Raw genomic sequence first — 18,305 nt, 5'->3', positions numbered from 1 at the left:
TCCTGAAGCGGACAGACGTAGAAGCCATTACATGGTTGTCTGCCTACCCCAGGGGGGCGGGACTCTCTCTAGAAGCCGCAGTCTGGTACTGACTCCTGAGACCGAGATTCGACCTTTCCCTTGAACTTGAGCAGTGTGTCCTCCCTACTCAAGCACATTCCTCCGTGGGAATTCGTATATACCAGAGGTGGGACGAGGCCTGGGAAGGACTTGGAGACTAGTCTGCTGGTAGGGGGTTACTGCGAGGTGCTCTTGGAATGAGCCTTTGTGTGAGGGAGAGACTCAGAGCTGGGCAGAGGTGTGAGTCAGACCTGGATGCACTGCCAGAGGCTGTGACTGATCCCATGAGAGGCTCTGGTTCTGGAATGGCCCCGCTGAATTATTCCAAACTGAGGCAAAGGGACAGTTTTTTTCTAGTTGTAGCCATCAGGTATGGTCTGTCCTTAGGAGGGGTCATGCCTTTGGTTGTGGCAGCCCCGCCCCTGGCAGCTGGGGTGTCAGTGCATCGTGCTGCAAGGAGCCACACACGGGCATCCATTACCCATGCTCTTTCAACACATGTCACGGACCCTAGACGTGGTGCTTTGCCTTGCACCTTTTCCTCCTCACAGCCACCCTCCTACAGAGTGGGTGTCAGCTCCCTTTGACAGAGAAGTCACAGCTGAAGGTCAGAGGTCATTAGTGGCAGATCTATTCAGACCTGGGTGGCTCTTATGTAGTGGAAAGAACATTGGATTAAGTGGGTTAAGTTATTATTTAATCCTCTTCCATGTTCACTTATGTTGACCCTGGCATTGTGGGCAGGAGAAACTACTTTAATTTGCATATAAATAATTAGATTAGGTCTGTGCCCAGATTTTAAAGTTCTCCAGTCCCATTGGTAGACACCTCCTGGCCTTCCAGCTGGGGCATTTGGGGCTGCCTTCTAGGCAGAGGACCACCTGCCTCCTTCCAGTAAGTGAGGCTCCAAGTCCTGCCCTCGGGTTATTGGTCCCATCTGTCATTCTCTGCACTTTTCCTTTTCTGCTTTTCCTTCTCTGTGTCTCTCTGCAGTTGTGGCTTCCACATACACTCCTGCCACCACCTGCTTCCCGTAGATTATTTACCGTAATTCATCCTCATTTTCCTCAATCTAATTTTTCCTCCCAAGGAACAAACTCTGTCTAGTTCCTTGCGCATACCTTTCCACATACAAGGCATGTGGCGCGGCTTGTGCAACAAGCTGCCTTTTCTTTGGGGCACATCTGGTGCCTGCCATCTTGTGCAGGCTCTTGTGCTGTGGCCGCCACACACCCACTCTCATTCTGAAGATGCAGGAAAAGTGCAGTTTTCACTCTCTTTTCAGTACATTTCAGAATATCAGCAGACTTATCTACATGGGGTTATCTTCTCTTGTAAAGAGAGCAGTTTTCAAAAGCAAATGTAATTGGGTGTAATTAAAGCCAAAGATCAAGGATGGGGAAGATAACAAGAGAGAACAGAGCATTTTAAATCTGTTAACGCCTCTAGTATTAGAGGCACTAGTCTAGGGTGTGCTGACTAAACTTGTAGGTGTGCTCATGATCTCTTTGACTCAATTCTTCTTCTGTAGAATTGTAATAATAAGATTAAGAGAGATATAACCCAATGTACCCACTGTAAAGTGCCTAGAACAAGGCTTGGCACGTAGTTCTCCAAGAGGTTTAGCTCTGATTATTAACATGTGAAATCATTTTTAAAAGAGGAGAAGTGACTTTAAGAAAATAGTTTGACTTCTACAAAATACTGCTCACCTGACTACAGTTTCAGAAGTAATTCTTATAGGACATTACTAGAGAATTAAGGTACACTTGTGTAGACCAATGATTCCTAATGTTTGCTGCAGGTTGCAATCACCTGGGGATCTTTAAAAACATGGCTGCTGCCTCTCACCTGGACGCTCTGATTTTATTGGTCCAGGCGTGACCAAAAAAACCCCCATGTGTCTGCACCGGGAGTGTGCAAACTCCTAGGTGATGCTTGGGTGCAGACCATTCAGCAGATTCATAGTTGACTCAGGCTAAAAATGTGGGCTTGGTAGTTGGGAACATTTAGAAAAGAAGAAGGTGCCCTGACCTGTGTGACTCAGGGGGTTGAGTGTCGTCCCACAAACCTGAAAGGTCGTTGCTTCAGTTCCCTGTCAGGGCACATTCCTGGGTTGCAGGTTCAATCCCTGGTCTGGATGTGTATGAGAGGCAACTGATTGATGTTTCTCACATCAATTTTTCTGTCCCTCCTTTCTCCCTCCCTTCCCCTCTCTCTCTCAGTAAATAAACAAACAAACAAACAAACTCTTAGGAAAGAAAAGGTGGTTCCTAGGAGCTAATTACTCTCCTTGGGTTGTAAGTAAACTGGGAGGGTGTGTTGGCATGTGTGGTGAAATGGGCTTTGAGAAACAGGTAGAAGGAGCCCTATGCCAGCAAGTTTTCTTCCCAGAACTGGGTCTTTTCATCCTGCTGGGTTGCATTTGGCCTGAGGGAAAGCTTTTATACCTGCTGAGGTTTGGCCAGCAGGGTGAACTTTGGCTTGGCGGCACTGCTGCGTGCCATAGAGTGAGAGGGGCGAGAGAGCTCTCTGAACCCTGAGCCCCCTCTCCCCACACACATCTGGCCACTTCTGGCTTCAGGTTTTAATTACATAGGTGCTGATGCTCCTCATGTGAGAGATGCAGTATTCATGAGAGATCTTGGGTTACAGCTGGGTCGGAGGCGATCAATAGGTCCATTTGGACACCCCTGACCTGGCTTCTGTGGATTAAAGTATGGATGGGTGAACTGGGAGAGGGCAGAGTAGACATCTACGGGTCATCAGTTTTCTCGCATTAGTGGCTCATCAAACATGATGGTGTCCTGAGCACTGATTCTGGGAAGAGCTCTTTCCGAGGCCCCCTGCGTGCCTGGTCACCAGGCGCAGTGGCTTGTTACACTGCAGGGATCAACTCCAAAGACCTTCAGTGGCCCTTCCCACTCTTTGAATTCTTTAGAAAAATATGGACTTCTCTGGCTAACAACTTTTTTCTTCTTCCAAATGTTGTGAAAGACTCTTTGACTCTGGCTGCCGCCAGTTGATGGAGACAGCCCAGCAGTGTGGCTGAGAGTGGACCCTGGAGTCAGGGCTTAGAGGCAGACCCTGGTTTCTCAGTCTACTGTATGATTAGGGAAAATTATTTACTCTCTGAGGTATCTCAGCTTCCTCATTTTTGAACCAAGGGTGAAGTGAGGATTAAATGAGGGAATACATATTAATGTATGAAAAACTGTGTCTGGCTCGTCGAGTGTTCTAAGAGCTTTTAGTCATTTTGTTACTACAAAATCACCTGAGCACAGGGGTGATCTCTTAACTCATCTGTGCTGCTTTTTGCTCATCTCTACAGTATATTCAGTGAGCATGCAGTTGGAAATAGAAGCCACACCAAGAATTTGAATAGAGAAAATTTCTTACTAGGGCTCACTAACAAATAGAAGGATACAAAGGACTCGGGAGAATGCAGGATGAACAGGTGCAAGGGGCAACTGCTACCCCTGGGGTCAAGCAGAGCACCCAGTGAAGGAACACCCTTGGAAGGGGGCTCCCCACACCAGCCTAAGATTCAGAGCTCACTGAAAAGTGAATGGCCACGGCCCCATGGTGGCACAAAAGGTGCTGCAGGCTGGGCAGATACACTGGAAACTACCCACTAGGGTGTCAGTGAGACTCACAGGAGGCTGGGGAGGCAATCACAGGTTGTGGCTCATGCCTCACTGGCAGGGCAGTGGGCACCTGGAGCTGAGGGGCAGCAAGTGGATCACTGGCCTGAGCAGGAACAATGGAACTTTGCAGGGTTGTTTGAAGGATTTGTCACAGTATTATGGTTGTAACTCATCATGATTAAATGCAGTAACCTCTGTTTGAAGCTCATTTTACTTAGTAGGTAGGTGTTTGATAAGTAAAATAGAATATATGCTTAGCACGTGGCCGATTCTCAGAAAATGATGGATTGCTGTTTCTTTCCTTCTCTTTTCTTTTCTTTCCTTCTCCTTTTCTCTTTCTTTCTTTCTTTCTTTTAGTTTTTCTTTCTTTTTTTTTTTTTTACTCCACCACACTTGAGGTCTCTCTCAGACATTTATATTTTATAAAAGCATCTGAGGCTTGGATGATGACAGTAATATAATCAGGTTCACTTTTGCCTGTCATCCCCCACAATTTAGCAAATCCTTACCATGTAAAAGTCTTTTGTTTTTGTTGGGATGGAAGTCGGATTCAAAGCTAGGAGAGATATCATCGCTACCTCCCCTCGCTGCCAGCAATAGTGAGTAAGCCCTTGAGGCGAGCAAGGAGGGTGTAGTGTGGACCTTCTGTTTACAGAGTGTGGCTGAGCAGCCTGGTTGAATGGGACTCTGGTGCACTAGATCTGCAGGTGCACCTTAACCCTCTTCCCTCCCAGGGCCTCCAGGGTTCTGCTCTCTAGAAAATGCTTTTGATGCTGCACAGGATTCTCAGGAGCCTCTTTTCCTTTCAAAAATAGAAATGAATGTCAGTTTTCCATATCTCTAAGGGAAAGATTTAATTCAGACAATGGTACCTACTTTTCCCTCAGTTTCTTAAATTCATCTACAGAAAAGTAGTGTGGGAAGTTAGGCACCCGATAGCGTAGCTGTTACACCGTGGGGACAGAGTCAGGTGCCTCGGCTGCTCCCGCAGAAGTCTGGTTCCTGCGGTCACAATCGCAGTACCTGCTCTCCACCCAGCTGGCCTCTCCAAGTCCGGGCCACTTTCCAGGAGGATGAGGAGAGCAGGGCACGTCCACAGGCACTGGTAGGGAAGAAGGCCCACCCTCCATGGCCATGCATCAGCCGCATCTCCTCATGCACAATGATATGGTTAAGAGCAGGACACCAGTAAGACAGTCTGGGATTCAGACACCTGCCCTCCTTTATGCCAGTCACACACCCTAAGAAGGTTCTTAAACCTCTGCCTCTTAGTTGCCTTATCAGAAAAATGGGGCTGACAAATTCCTGTTTTGTAGCCTTGCTGGTAGGATTATGTGAGATCATCCACATTAGAGACTTAGCAGATTACACTGACCATAGAAGATATTCTCTATTGTCACATTTTATGTAGCTCAAGTGAGGAGTTTCGGATCCTGAAAGAAAGACTTCTATTTATAACACAGTAGACGTAGTTCAGACTCTCTGATGGACTTTCTCTGTAACTTTCTTATTATTTAACAAGGCCTAATTTGGAAGGACATGGCAAAAAACTCTTGGGTATCTGAGAAAATAGCACACACACACCTTACACATCCTAAGGAACTGAGATTTTCTTAGACTCAGACTCAATTGAAGGCTTGGGAATACCTGTGTTACCACTAGAAGATTTCCTTGTGTCTTTCAGAAATAGCTATTGTGTTTGACCTATGCTGGTAATAGTTTTCATTTGTTGTGCAGATACTCTGTGGCAGATACAGTGAAGAGCTTATTACAAGAATTGACCTCATTTAATTCTCACACAATTCAGTAAGATTTGTTATTTTTTGTGTGTGCGTAGCTACTTTACAGATTAAAAAGTCTGAAGCTCAGTGAGGCTAACTTTTCAGAAGCCACAGAGTCAGTGACCGGGAGAAGCAGCACTTAAGGTCGGTGTGTCCAGTCTCTGTGCCTGCCCTTCTGCCCCACTGCTGTCAGTCTAAGTCATGGAGACGCCCGCACCGCAGGGCTGTGTAGGGCTCTTCTGGGAGCAAGTGGGTCTGTGCACTTTTTAGTGGAAGAAGCACAGCCTCAAAGTTTGTATGATTTGTCCAAAGTCACGCAGTGAGGGAGCGAGGCAGCCAGGGCTGGGTGGCTGGCGGGTTGAGTCCACCCACCCCTGTGTTTACTGTTTAATGGAGTACAGGGCAGTCCACACAGATACTTACTGAAGCCCTGTGCGTACCCAGCACTCCTACGTGCTGGAAGGACATGAAGGGCACAGCCTACAATCTTCTTAGGGGAGATAAAACCGACAGAGTGAACAACAGACTCTGTAATTAAGTTCTAAACTGTGTACTGTGGTTTACAAGGACAAAGTTGGGGAGAGGCAGCCACCTTCTCTTGGGTGCTTTTCCATGCCATTTTAAAGTTTCATCATTTTTTTCAACATTTTAAGAAAGGAAATACGTATTATTGGCTTTTTCGGAGGAAGAAACTGAGTTTGAGTTGGAGGTTGGTGGGTGATTTGATCAGGGTCAGGGTCACAAAGCCAGAGAGCAGCAAAACTTAGCTTCGAATGCAAACCTAACTCCAAAGGCCAGGATCTTTCCATGCAGTAACAAGAACAGGCCAATGGATTGTCCAAAGCAAGGAAGGCATTTTAAAACAGGCAAAGCTTGAGCCAGACAAGAGGGTGGGTAGAACTGGGGCAGCGCTTGGGTCCAAGGGCACTACCAGTGCACCATTCTTTGGAGCTGAAATCCCTGTAGGTAAGTGAGATGGAAGCCAGGCAGCCCTAACCCGTGTGCTGCACAGATACACGAGGCTGCTGTCCCATCAGCAGGCTGCAGACAGACAGTCCTGTCACAATGAGCCAGTAGGCAACCCCAGAATGAGACATTTGGCCAACAGATGCCCAAGAGGCGTTAGCTACCCTCAGGAATCTGGAGTGCAGGACCCAAGGTGACATCAGGGGACTGTAATCACCATGCACCTCCAGCATGCTGTCCTGTGCAGCTGCAACAGACAGACAGAATTCCATCCACCCCTTAAGAACATTCAAAGAGTGAGAACACACACACCAATCCTTTGCTACTCAGAGTGTGGCCCATGGAATAGCAACATGGCATCACTGGGCATTTGTCCCTGGGCCCATTGTGTCTGAACTTGTGGTTCAACAAGGTCCTCAGGTGAGGACAGACTGAGAGATGCCGAGCTAGCTGAGCTAACCATCATCATTGCTTTGCTGTTGTTTGATCTCAGCAGCCATCTGCAGATCAAACGTGCGTGGCAGGGCTATGCGAGCCATGTGTGACTCTCCAGAGTTCATTCATGTTGTTGACTAGAACACCACTTGTCTGACCGCATTCTTCTGGGGCTGTTTCAGGACCAACACTACATTTCACTGAATGCACAGGAGAAAAGACAGTTTTAAGAGGTGCAGCTTAGAGTTTGAAAACTCAGGTGACCTTGCTTTGTTGTGAATGTAAATGCCTGACTGGAGTGCTGTTTTTCTTATCTCTGAGAGCCTGGGCGGGCTGGGAGGGCCACCAGAGGAGCCCTCCACTGCTTCCCTTTGCCTCTTTCCTCTTTCCCTCTATCCCTAAAGCTCAGGCAGGGGGAGCAGCTGTCAGCCTTTGAAAGATGCAAAAGGGTGTTTTGAGCCAGGAGTCTGTGTTTTGGTTTCACTTCACCTCCTTGATAAAGGTTGACCTAATGGGCAACCTGGGAAATAATTACTGGCAGCAAAGGGAGCAAAATCTCTCCGGATCATCATGTAGTGTTTTTCCTGATTTGGGGACGAAGAGGAAATGACGCCTGCTGCCCCGGTGGCTCTGTCCTCCAAGCTGGTGTGAATAATTGAGAGCTGGCAAGCCGACAGCACCACAGAGTTGCATGATGTAAAGCGGCAGGCAGCAGGGTGCGTGCGCGCCCGTGTGCGTGTGTCTGAGTGTGCCTGTGCGCGTGCGTGGAGAACAGCTGTCTGTGAGCGAGTCAGAGGGGGAGAGAGAAAGGGAGCAAGGGTGAGGGAGAGAGGGACTCTCTCAGCCTGCATGACCACACCAAATAGCTGCAGAGGGAGGTGGGGGGGAGAAAAGAAAGGGGAGTTGTGTTTAAAATTCCGGAGCAGTGTGAAACAGCAGAGAAAGGAAGCTCCCCCAGCTTATGAGAACCCTGCCCCCACTCCCTTCCCCGTTAGAAACAGGGCTGTGAGGTAGGCATGGAGGTGAGTGCCCCCCAGCGTCCTCAGGGGGGGGCCTCCTCCCCACCCCACCCCACTGCCCAATGCATGAATGAATGAGGGCCTCTCTGCACTGCACTCTGCTACCGTTCCTAATGGCTTCCAGGTTAGTGCTCACTTGCTGGCGCTCGTGTGTGTGTATGTGTGTGTGTGTGTGTGTGTGTGTGTGTGTGCGTGCGCATCTTTGTTTCCTTGGGGTTTTTGCAGGGGTGGCCATGCCCAGGGGTCGGGTCAGGGCCCTGGGGCTGCAGTGAAGACCTGCATGCCTGGCTGCGTGCTTGCTCCAGCTGGTGCAGGCTGCTCAGAACTGCCGAGAACACGAACCTCTGAAAGCAGAGCACATCGGAGTCCATGTTGTTTGCTTCTGTTCTGTGTTGGGGGATCTGAGAGCAGCACTGTGACATCATGCTGCAGAGGAGCTACGTTCTTTTCTCTCCCATCTTTCCTCCCTTTCCCCCTTCCTCCTCTCCTTCACAGTAGCACCGCTTGAACTGAGCTTTGGAGCACTGTGGGGTGGGCCCGGCTCAGGTGGAGGGAGGGCTTGGTTGGGCTGTTGGGATCTTCGTGACCACAAGCCTCATTCAGGATCCTGACTTGGAGGAAGGAGGGCAGAGGATTGAATTAGCAGTGCGTCATGGAGAGCTGGCCCGAGCTCCTGGGGCAGGTGTGGGCAGGCCCTGTGCTCCAGCTTTGCACCCACCCGCTGAGCTCTGGGGGCCCCTGAAGGACAGAGGGGAGGCAGGCCACCCTCTCTGAGACAGACAGATGCTGCTTCTCCCTTGGGGAGAGATCCTTGGAATGGGCTTCCGGAAGGAGAGGATGAGAGGAGAAGTGGATAGCTCTCCTCTCAGGGAGATAAAGGGTTTGTTTACTCTTAGGCTTAGTGGCATTTGGCTCAGAGATTTGCCATGTGTTTTCAGAAAACAGATAGTCAGTAGCTGGGCATTACTCCCCCACACCTCCTTACATTGTTAGTTTTTGCTTGATTGAAGCAAGTGGAGGGGCGGGGGAGGACTTGGAGCTCTCTGTGTCCCTGGGGACTCAGCCAAGCCCCCAGCCAGGGCTAGGGACAGGGATCTTTGCCTCTTACCTGCTCTGACACTTGCTGGTGCAGTGGACACCCCTGGGCTCCTCTGCTTCCACCCCTCCTCCCTCCATCGGGCTTCGAGCAGTGGCGCGTTTTCTCCTGTGCCTTGGATCACACTCCACGGACTACACAAGTTCAGGACCAGGGCGGGCAGAGCCGGCCTAGGGAGATGGGAAGGGGCAAGTGGCATTTTAGGGAGCTGCTTGTGGCAGGAACGTGTCAGTGTCCAGGCCGTGGAAAGCAGTACCCCACTGGGGGAGAGTGATGGAATGGGAGCTTGTATCATCCTGCCTGCAGACCACACCTCCTCTCGTCACATTCCCTCTGCAAGCAGCAGCAAGCCTGCAGCCCCTTCCCTCAACCTGCAGAGTCACCAAGCACAGGCTCCCTGTCCGTGGGACACAAGACACCCTCCTCCCCAACTTGGCCGAAAAGAAGCAGGCCCACAGAAAAGACATTTTCACGGTCTTACCTCATGAGACCAGGGGTTGGCCAGCTGCTTTTGTAAAGGGCCAGGCAGGAAATATTTTTGGCTTTGTGAGCCATGCTGGCTCTGTTGCAATACCTCGGCTTTACTTTGTATGGTGGAAATAGCTGCAGACAACATATGAACTAATGAGCATGGCTCTGTTCCCAATAAAACTTTATTTATGGACTCTGAAATTTTCATGTCATGTAATTTTTACATGTCACAGATATTCCTTGGGTTTTTTTCCCAACATTTAAAAATGCGAAAACAAATTGGTGGTGGGCTGGGTGGGCCTGAATTAATCTGCAGATTAGAAGGTCCTGCTGATCACCTGAGATGCCCATAGAGAAGTGTGAGGGTGCAGGCAGCCTCCCCTGCAACAAACCTGCACATCCACGGCTGTCTGTTCCTGGCTGCAGATGAAACAGGGCCAGATGCAGTTTGCCTCATAACTTCAGAGCCTCGGTGTTGCTCTCGTTCAGTCAGACAAAAACCTCAGCTCATCAGGCAATAAGGGTCTAGAAACAAATGTTTGGACTGGAGGAAGAAAGATGTTTGCTAGGACTTGACATCTCCCAGTGAGACAGTCTCCAAGGGCTGTGGTTTTACATCTGGCCTGGACATCTTCACACCACATTGAGGATTCTTGTGCAAAAAGAGTTGGGGTGGGAGCTGAGTGGATTTATCATCCTCTCAGACGTCGGGTTTGTCATTTGTCTAGACAAACGACAGAGAGTGGGAGGCTGTTCCTTGTGGGGATGCACATACCTTACACCTGTATGCGTTCCCCTTGGCCTGCAGGCTGTAGCAAGAAAAAAACGGGGACTAACCCTAGATTCCCCCGATTCAGAAGGTGACTCCAAAAATACATGTTTGCACTCTGATTCCCAAAGCACAGGGGCGATGGTTCTGCCCTACTGTGGGCGCACCAGAGCACTTCTCTGCAGTATTGCAGCCACTTCTGGGCCCCACAGTATAAGGGGGATTGAGATGGACTGGAATTCATTCAGAGGAGAGTGAATGCAATGGCTGAAGAACCCACAACCAAAGCCACGCTGTGTGTGGAATGGCTAGGGAACCAGCAAGCAGAGGGGCAGGGACCGAGGGGGCTGAGAGCCATGTTAAACTGCACATGGAAGAGAAATTAGGTTTATTCTGCCACCACCAAGCGGGTAGAAATTGGACGTTTGGTAGGAGACCTTTGGAAATAGTTTAAGAGCTGCCCAAAGATGAAATGAGTTACATCATTAATTATTTACATCTATGTCACTTGAGATATAATCTAAGTGAAGATTTGGGGGAGATGTAGGAGAAGTGATATTTTAACTCCTGAAAACAGGTTTGAGGAATTAGAGTCCACCCAAAGACAGGAAGATGTGGGGGATGAGGGGTTATAGCTGATGAAGCAGCTTCAAGTCTGGCAAAGCTGGAATCAAAGACAGTGGCATTAAGTGCATTACAGCTGGTTTTCCTTTTAATCGTAAAGAACTCCCCGAGGCAGCAAGAGATGGTGACTAGGATCACAAAGGGAAGCCCCAGGTTTGTGCCCCGAGTATATTTGAAATGAGGGTAAAGCCTCTCTTGGGTGACTTTGGTACCTGCCTGCAGCCCACTTTGTTCTGAAGTGTCTATGATTTTAACGTAATGGGTGTTCCTCAGCCTGTCTCTGCTCGATCTGTAGCAGAGAAGTCAGTCAGAGTTGGGTTTGAATTCACAGGGGTCTGGAGGGGCATCAGTCTTGCACTTGGCTCTTAAAGCCAGGCTAGGGAGGAGTGCTGCGAGGGGAAGGGGTACCAAAGGCCGTTACTCACCTCTCGTCCTCCTGCACCCTGCACGCCCCCCTGAGTCTCTCTGGCTGGGAACAGCCTCTGGTGCCCATGGTGGGGTAGCTCTGACCAGGCGGGAACCTGGAGACACTGACTTAACTGGAGACTCAGACAGCCTGGACCCTCTGCCTAGTTTGGATCTGAGCGGCTCTGTCTGAGAGAAACTGCTGCTTTCAGTAGTTCATGGTGCAGCCTTTGCACCTCTTTGTCATCCTCCCCTGGAATCTTTTTGGGGGTCGCCCGCATCACACCCATTCTTCTCACATAATAGAAGCTGAAGCTCAGAGACTATATTTGCCCCTAGATCACACAAAGGGAAGGAGCTGAGTCAGGAGGGCCTGCCCCTCATGACAGGTGCTGAGGGGAGATGTTTTGATCGAATCTAAGTAGCTCCTATTGTTTAGTGTTAGCTAATCACACGTCTGTTTCTCCCACCAGATGGGGAGCTCATCAGAGGCAGAGCCCGTGGTCCTGTCCCAGGACATCACCTGGACCGGAACACGGCCTCTTCTGCTATTGGAGGGGCGGATGGAGGCTGCACAAGTCCCTTTCAGTTTTAGCAGCCATACTTCTCTTGCTGAGGTTGGGGGAGGGGCCCCTGCATCGCACTTGGGAAGCTGGACGTTCTGTTCAGTTGGACTCGGCCCCGCCCTCTTCCAGCAGTTTGTGGCTTCCAGGGGAGTGGACATTTCTCATAAGGAAAGGGTGCCCCGGGGTACCTCAGCACCTTTCTGCTTCCACAGAGGCCCGTCCTCCTGGGTGCCGAGGCTTCTGAAATACTCTGGATGGGATGATACTTAGATTTGGCTGAGACCAATAGTGAGTCGAGTGTAAAAGCATGGAGCCCCTGCTGTGTGCCCAGTGTCATGTTTAATAGTGTGTATTTAATCTCTGTGTATCCACAAAGAACCATGTCACAGTTGCTACACGGGTGCTGCCCTGTGGGGCCCTGAGATGAATACCACAGAGTTGGAGGCACATAATAGGTGCTCAGTAAATGCTTAATGGCATAGAATCAGTGAGGTTAGCTTAATTTCTGAAGACAGTGAAGCTGAAAGAGAGCTGGATGGATAATGCTCACCAAGAATTTTGGAGAAATTGGGACCACAGACACAGAGACGTAAGGATCATGGCACCAAAAGTTCCTTTAGATCTGCTCAGACGTGTATGCGGCCACCAGTGAGTGCTTTCTCAGGCAGAGTACCGGGGGCTGTCGTTGGGGCCCTGCAGAGGGAATTCCTGCACCAGGTGGGAGGTCAGGCTGTGTGAGCACTGAGACCCCTTCCAAAGTACTGACCAGTGCGATAGACCTGATCAGCCAACACTGCCTGCCGACCCAGTGGGACCATCTCCCCAGGGGTACGGTCTGCTCTGCTGCACGCACTCTCAGGGAAGGGGAACCGTCCACCACCTCTAAGTTCCTGTGCTTAACTTCAGCATCTTCTGCTTCCTGTTGACTCTTTCTCCTAGCCTGGTGGAAGTCAGGGTCAGCTCAGGGCTAGAAGAGCGGCGGTCTGGATTCTCAGCCCTTGCCACGCAGAGAGGGCAAAGGTTAGAAACAGGATTCAGTTTCTGAACTGGGATTCAGTTTCAGTAAACTGGGAGTTTACTTCCTACTTCTAACATCTTTTTTTTATTCCATGAACAATTAGAGGAAGTCCTTTACTTTGGGGATCCATTATCTAATTAGGTTATATATTTTAAAACATTCTGCCTCTCACCCTGGTGAGGTGTGTGTGATCATTCCACAAAGCACACAGGTGTGCAGAAAGAAGGTGGCTTTGCTCAGGGGCACAAAACAACTCAGGATTTAAACTGAGACACATTCACGGAGGGCAGGACGAAGGGGCTGGGCCAGCAGGGTCTGGGAATGATGTCGTATTTTCGTTTTTGTGGGCCCAGTAGTCCTAATAAGAACCAGTGGGCTGGTGTTATAAGAAGGCAGATTTGCGACAGGCTTAAGAAAGAAATACCTAACAGAGTAAACACACAATGGGATGAGCAGCTTCTTAACAAGTGCATTCCTTTGTGCACACAGTGCATTCTGTGATCCCTGCGTGCGCCTGTACTGGAGAACACATGCAATGATGGCCCTGGCACAGGAGGCTACTGTTGATGGAGTGGCCCTGCAAGACAGGCTACTCTGGGGAGGTGACACTGGAGCTTTGATCTGAAGGTTGAAAGGAACCAGAATTCAAAACTCTAGAGTAAGTTTCAGGCAGAGGGACTGGCAAGTGAGTTCAAGGAACGGAGAGGCCTGAGGAGGCCAGAATCCAGTAGGGGAGAAAGTGGTACAAGGGGAAGTTGAGGAAACAGTGCTGGAACTTGTATTTCTGGAGCTGGGTTGCTGGGTGATGGGTGCGTCTCTGAGAGGACAGGGACCTCTCCAGGTCAGGGCAGCATGCAGAATGGGTTTGGTGCTGCCTCTGTGCCCCTGGGGTGAAACAATTCAGTCTGATTTCTGACCCTGGTTCAGTAGCATCATCTGAGTATTCAAAGGTTGTCATCACTCGCTCCTCTTCAAAATGTCCCTGGAGATAACAGTAGCCCTGGCTTCTCCCTCAGCGCTGACAGGACCCAGTGTGACTTCCTTTGTTTTGGTCGGACGGGGAAAACTGGGTCAGGCTGTTTGGGCATTTCAGGCATGGAGTCCTGGTTCTATGCAGGCCCTGGTCTCCATGGAAATGAAAACCAGTGCTTGTCATGCCTGTTCCTGGACTGAATTCCGAACTCTGGGCTGAGCAGGGGCTGCAGGAAAGCCAGGAGTGGGGGAGTGGGATAGATGGATGCTTTGGCCGTTGTGATGAGGGATCGCTTCTCCTGGCTCTAGTAGGAAAGGCAGACAACCGCCTCCTGGTCTCTAGCCCTCCACCCATCACCTGTCTGCACCAAGCACAGCAGCAGGAGGGGAACCGAGTTCTGCTTTGCTCCGCTTGGGCAAAGACCCTTACATTAACTGGTCAATAAATTCATCAACAGCTGAAGTCACTGTTAGCTAGGACTTTCCACACAGCAAGTAATTCATTCCAGGTTTATGTAGATCCCTAATGAGAATGTGTCTGGGTATTAATTATTCAGCGGGATGCAACATTTTATCTGGGCTCTGCCATCCTTCATTCCCCTTGCAAGAGTTAAAAAATTTTTTTTCTTAAATTTTCTGTAGACACTTGAATAAGACAGGGAAGGAGAAATGGGTAAGCGGAGCTTGTTGGCCACATGAAGTGCCCAATTATCTACATAGTGTTTACAGTCATGGGCACTGTGAGGGACCGAGTGCTGAGCGAGGGGAAGGCCTGGGTGGGGTGGGCCTTGTGGGCTGATGCCTGGGTGACTGGGGGCTCATTAGTGAGTCTGGAGAGTGGTCAGGCTTCCACAGTAAGTTGTCTCTTCTCTGCCACAGGAGTCCGAGCTGGAACGAGTTCTCATTCCACTTCCTGGTTCCAAATTTCAGAACAGACAGAACCTGTCCCTGAATACCTTGTGTCTTTTACCCAAAGGCCCGACTTGGAAAGCCCCCAGGGAAGTTCAGCAAGCTACCCAAACCCAGAGTACAAGATGTTCACCTCTGTCAGAATTGTGCCCTGTGGCACCTGAGGGAGGCCCCTCCAGTGCAAAGCTCTGCAGTTGTCCTGGTGTGAACTACCAGGGAGCAAGGCATTATTTCAGGAGCTCCCTCCTCCCCTGCCCTTGCTGAAAAGCAGCTGCTGCTACATGCAGGCCTGAGTGTGACATGCTAGGACCAGGCTGAGACTCTGCTTTAACATAAGTTGGGAACAGGACCCCTATGCCAGTGATTTCCAACTGGTGTGCTGCAAGACTTTTTAAAACATGCAATACCTGATTATTTAGTCAGGGGCACTGACCTCTTTTCCCTGAGATTATCAGATAAAAAAATGACAACAGCCAACACAATAGCCATTAAGTGTGAATGAACCAAAATTATATCTTTTTTGTCAGATTGGTAAAAAATACAATTTTGGGTGTGCCACAGAATTTTAGCAATTAGTTTATATGAGCCATGAGATGAAAAAGGTTGAAAATCACTTCGCTACACCATTAAACAAAAACAAAGCAACAACAAAAAGCATGTCTCCTGGAAGTGTGTGGCCCCTTTCCTCAACCAGCTACCACAGTTTGGTACAGAAGGCACAGCTCCTTCTCCCATAGGAGAGGACTGGTCCTGGTGGAGGACTGGTGGAGCCGCTGCCAGGTTTAGTCCAGGTGGCAGGTGCACAAAGGGTGGGTTCCACACCTGGTCAGGGGGAGCGGGAGCACATGTCTCACTCTTTCACACCCCCACCCCATCCAGTGTCCCAGGAAGGGGGGCAGAGGGAGCCCCGAGACCCACACTGTGCCGACACTGTGCCGCCGGCGGGCAGTCCTGTGCTCTTCTCTGGACCTGTGCTGCTGCTGTGACCGTGAGGGTGCAGGGCCAGGCAAGCCCTTGCCACTGTCTCTGCACCCTCATCTCTTGGGGTCCTGGGACTGTGGTTTTATTTCTGTGGGTAAAGGGGCCCAAAACCAGGAGGCCCAGGATGTTATAAGAAGGCATGGAGCAGGCCTGGGAAGATGTTTTTATTAAGTGACTTGGTATTTTGCTTTCTAAGGAGGCCGGTCCAAGGGGTGTTTAGGACCTTGCTGGGATTTGGGATTTGGGATTTGGGCCATTTCCCCCTCTACAAAGTTCTCATTGGGTATGTCCTTTCCACCTCCCATGCTGTGGGGAGAATACAGTGACACTGCTAAGTGACAAGCAGAAGCACAAAGCAACTGAGAAACAGCCGTCTTCAGGGAGACATAGTAAACTCTGAATTTAGAACCTGTTTTGGTGGACAGACCTCAGGGATGCATTTGCAGGAGCATGTAAATTTCATGCAAATGTTATGCAAATACACCTGCAGTTTTTCAGTCTCAGACACTTGAGCATGTGCTATATGGGAAGATTCGAAGTAGAGCTGGCTAGTGCATGTGGGTACCTGCAGTGATGTTATAAAGAACTGAGGAGATCACAGGTGAATCTTTGGAATTGACATGGGGATGGAAGGTATGTAGCTGAATAACAGGATAGTCACCTGTTAGGAAATAGGGACCACTAGGTATCAGAATCAGCTTTAACTAGATGTTGCCAAAGGCAAGAAGGGATGATGTGCCTATAATGGGGAGATGGGTTCTGCTGTTAATTGTTGGGCTTTTACACCCAAAGGAAGTGACGTTATCCCACCGGGTACTGAGCTATATAGCCTTGCCTTGAGAACCATGTCTTCATGCTCACTCCCTGTCAACCCTAGGTTCCTCACCTTGGGCAGTTTGTATGGCAAGCTCAACTGACTCTCTGTTCCAGCAAGTTCCCCACCTGGTAGACACTGAAGAGCTGATACATTGAAAGAGTTGTATGCAGGTTTTGGTCATCAGGAGCAGATCTGTCACTCATTCCTTGATACATGTAAGATTAGTCCTTGAGAACAGTAGCTCTCAAATTGTAGAGTGTGTCAGAATCAGTGATGGTGCTTATTTAAAATGCAGGTTCACAAGACCATCCCCTGGAAATGGTCATTAATTGAGTGAGGGTGGGCCTGGAATTCTGCACTTTAAGGAACCATCCCAGGTGCATCTGGTCCCCACTATGGGAAGTAATGTTTGGGAAGTAAGAGGGCAAGAATACTTGTTCCATATTTTACAGAGGGGAATAAAAGGCTTTGTAATAGTAGTAGTAATAGCACCTCTGTAATACTTTTTGAGCATTATATATCAAGCATTGTACTAAGTATTTTACTTACATTATTTCATTTAAATATTTTATTTACATTATAACACAACAGCCCTATAAGATAAGTATTAGTATCTCTCATTCGTCTGATAAGAAAATTGAGGCTTAGAGGCCAAGGTCACACAGCAAGTGGCAGATCTGGGACTCAAACCTGAGCCTGCTGACACCACAGACTGGCAATTAATCCTGACCTTGGAGGGCTCCAGCAGGCCCTCAGCAAACAAAGGTTTCATTTGAAACAGCTTTCTAGATTTTTAATTGAATGCTCCTTCCCTTAGGTTGGGTCAGGGTGCCTGGGTGGGTATTGGACAGTCTCACCAAGGCCCCTCATACCCTGGCACTGAGGCTGTGATCGCCAGGCCCAGCACTGGGCTTGGGGCAGCAGTGAAGGGAACACGAGGTGTCCGGAGCTGGATGGGGGCTGGGTGGGATTGGGAAATTGCTGGGACAATGGCACTCTGTGGCCGGAAAGTGGGAAGGAGCCACTGCAATCCGGAGGTGGGGGCATGACAGGCACATATTTTGCCATCTCTGGGCAGAAATAATTGATTTCCTTGAAGACAAGTTAACTTGAATGAGGAACTCTGGAACAGCATCTAACCATTCTGTTCTGCCCAGGGTTCTGAACAAGGTATGGGTGGCTGCCGAGGGAGCTGGCCTGCTGTCAAAATCGACCTGTGCCCGTAGGGCATAAGGATGGGAAAAGAAAGCCAAGCAAAGCAGTGTGAAGGTTCCCATGTCTTGAGTGGGGGTGGGAGATGCTTCAGAGAGTCGCCGCAGAAGGCCCAGGGAGCCTTCGTCCTCGTCCCATATGTCCCTGTTTTTCAAGGACTGGAGCCAGACCTCACCATAAGAAGCAGGATCAAACTGTAGCAAGAGGTATTGCAGTCAAACTTCAGGCAACGCTCTTGGTCAGGAAGGTAACCAGGAGAGGAGTGGATGGAACAGTCTTTGCCAGGGACCTTACAAATAGGAGTGGGAAGCGAGTGAATGACCCCTTCGATGGGTTAAAGGTGGCTGCTACGTGGCTCAGGGAACCTCTTATTGGGGATGGTTGATTATAGGACCATCTTAAACATTAACTTAAGCATGTTATGCTTCTGGAACATAGTTTCTTCCAATGCTCTGTGTATTGTGTGCTAGTTAGACATTCCCACCTGTGTTCATATTGGGGTATTTCTTTATTTGAGGGGAACATTCTCTTCTCTCCTACTATCATGTCCATTCAGC

At 49.4% G+C, this 18,305-nt stretch overlaps 1 protein-coding gene across 4 annotated transcripts in view; it reads left to right on the top strand.

Moving 5' to 3' along the window:
• The window catches only part of GRAMD1B (GRAM domain containing 1B), a 169,739-nt gene that overhangs the window by 106,829 nt on the left and 44,605 nt on the right, over positions 1 to 18,305 (top strand). The window contains exon 1 of one of the 4 annotated variants that reach the window (XM_045860158.1): positions 7,884 to 8,032. The exons of the other annotated variants lie outside the window; for them this stretch is intronic. Within the exon in view, the coding sequence (XP_045716114.1) occupies positions 7,983 to 8,032 (50 nt within the window). The 5' untranslated portion in view covers positions 7,884 to 7,982. Of the gene's footprint in view, positions 1 to 7,883; positions 8,033 to 18,305 lie in introns of those variants that run through there. 4 annotated transcript variants of the gene reach the window in all.

This window comes from Phyllostomus hastatus, unplaced genomic scaffold, assembly GCF_019186645.2.
Source record: "Phyllostomus hastatus isolate PE091 unplaced genomic scaffold, TTU_PhHast_1.1 phas_scaffold_193, whole genome shotgun sequence".
Classification (NCBI taxonomy): domain Eukaryota; kingdom Metazoa; phylum Chordata; class Mammalia; order Chiroptera; family Phyllostomidae; genus Phyllostomus; species Phyllostomus hastatus.
Note: the sequence above shows the minus strand (reverse complement) of the source record. Positions and strands in the feature narration are given on the sequence as shown.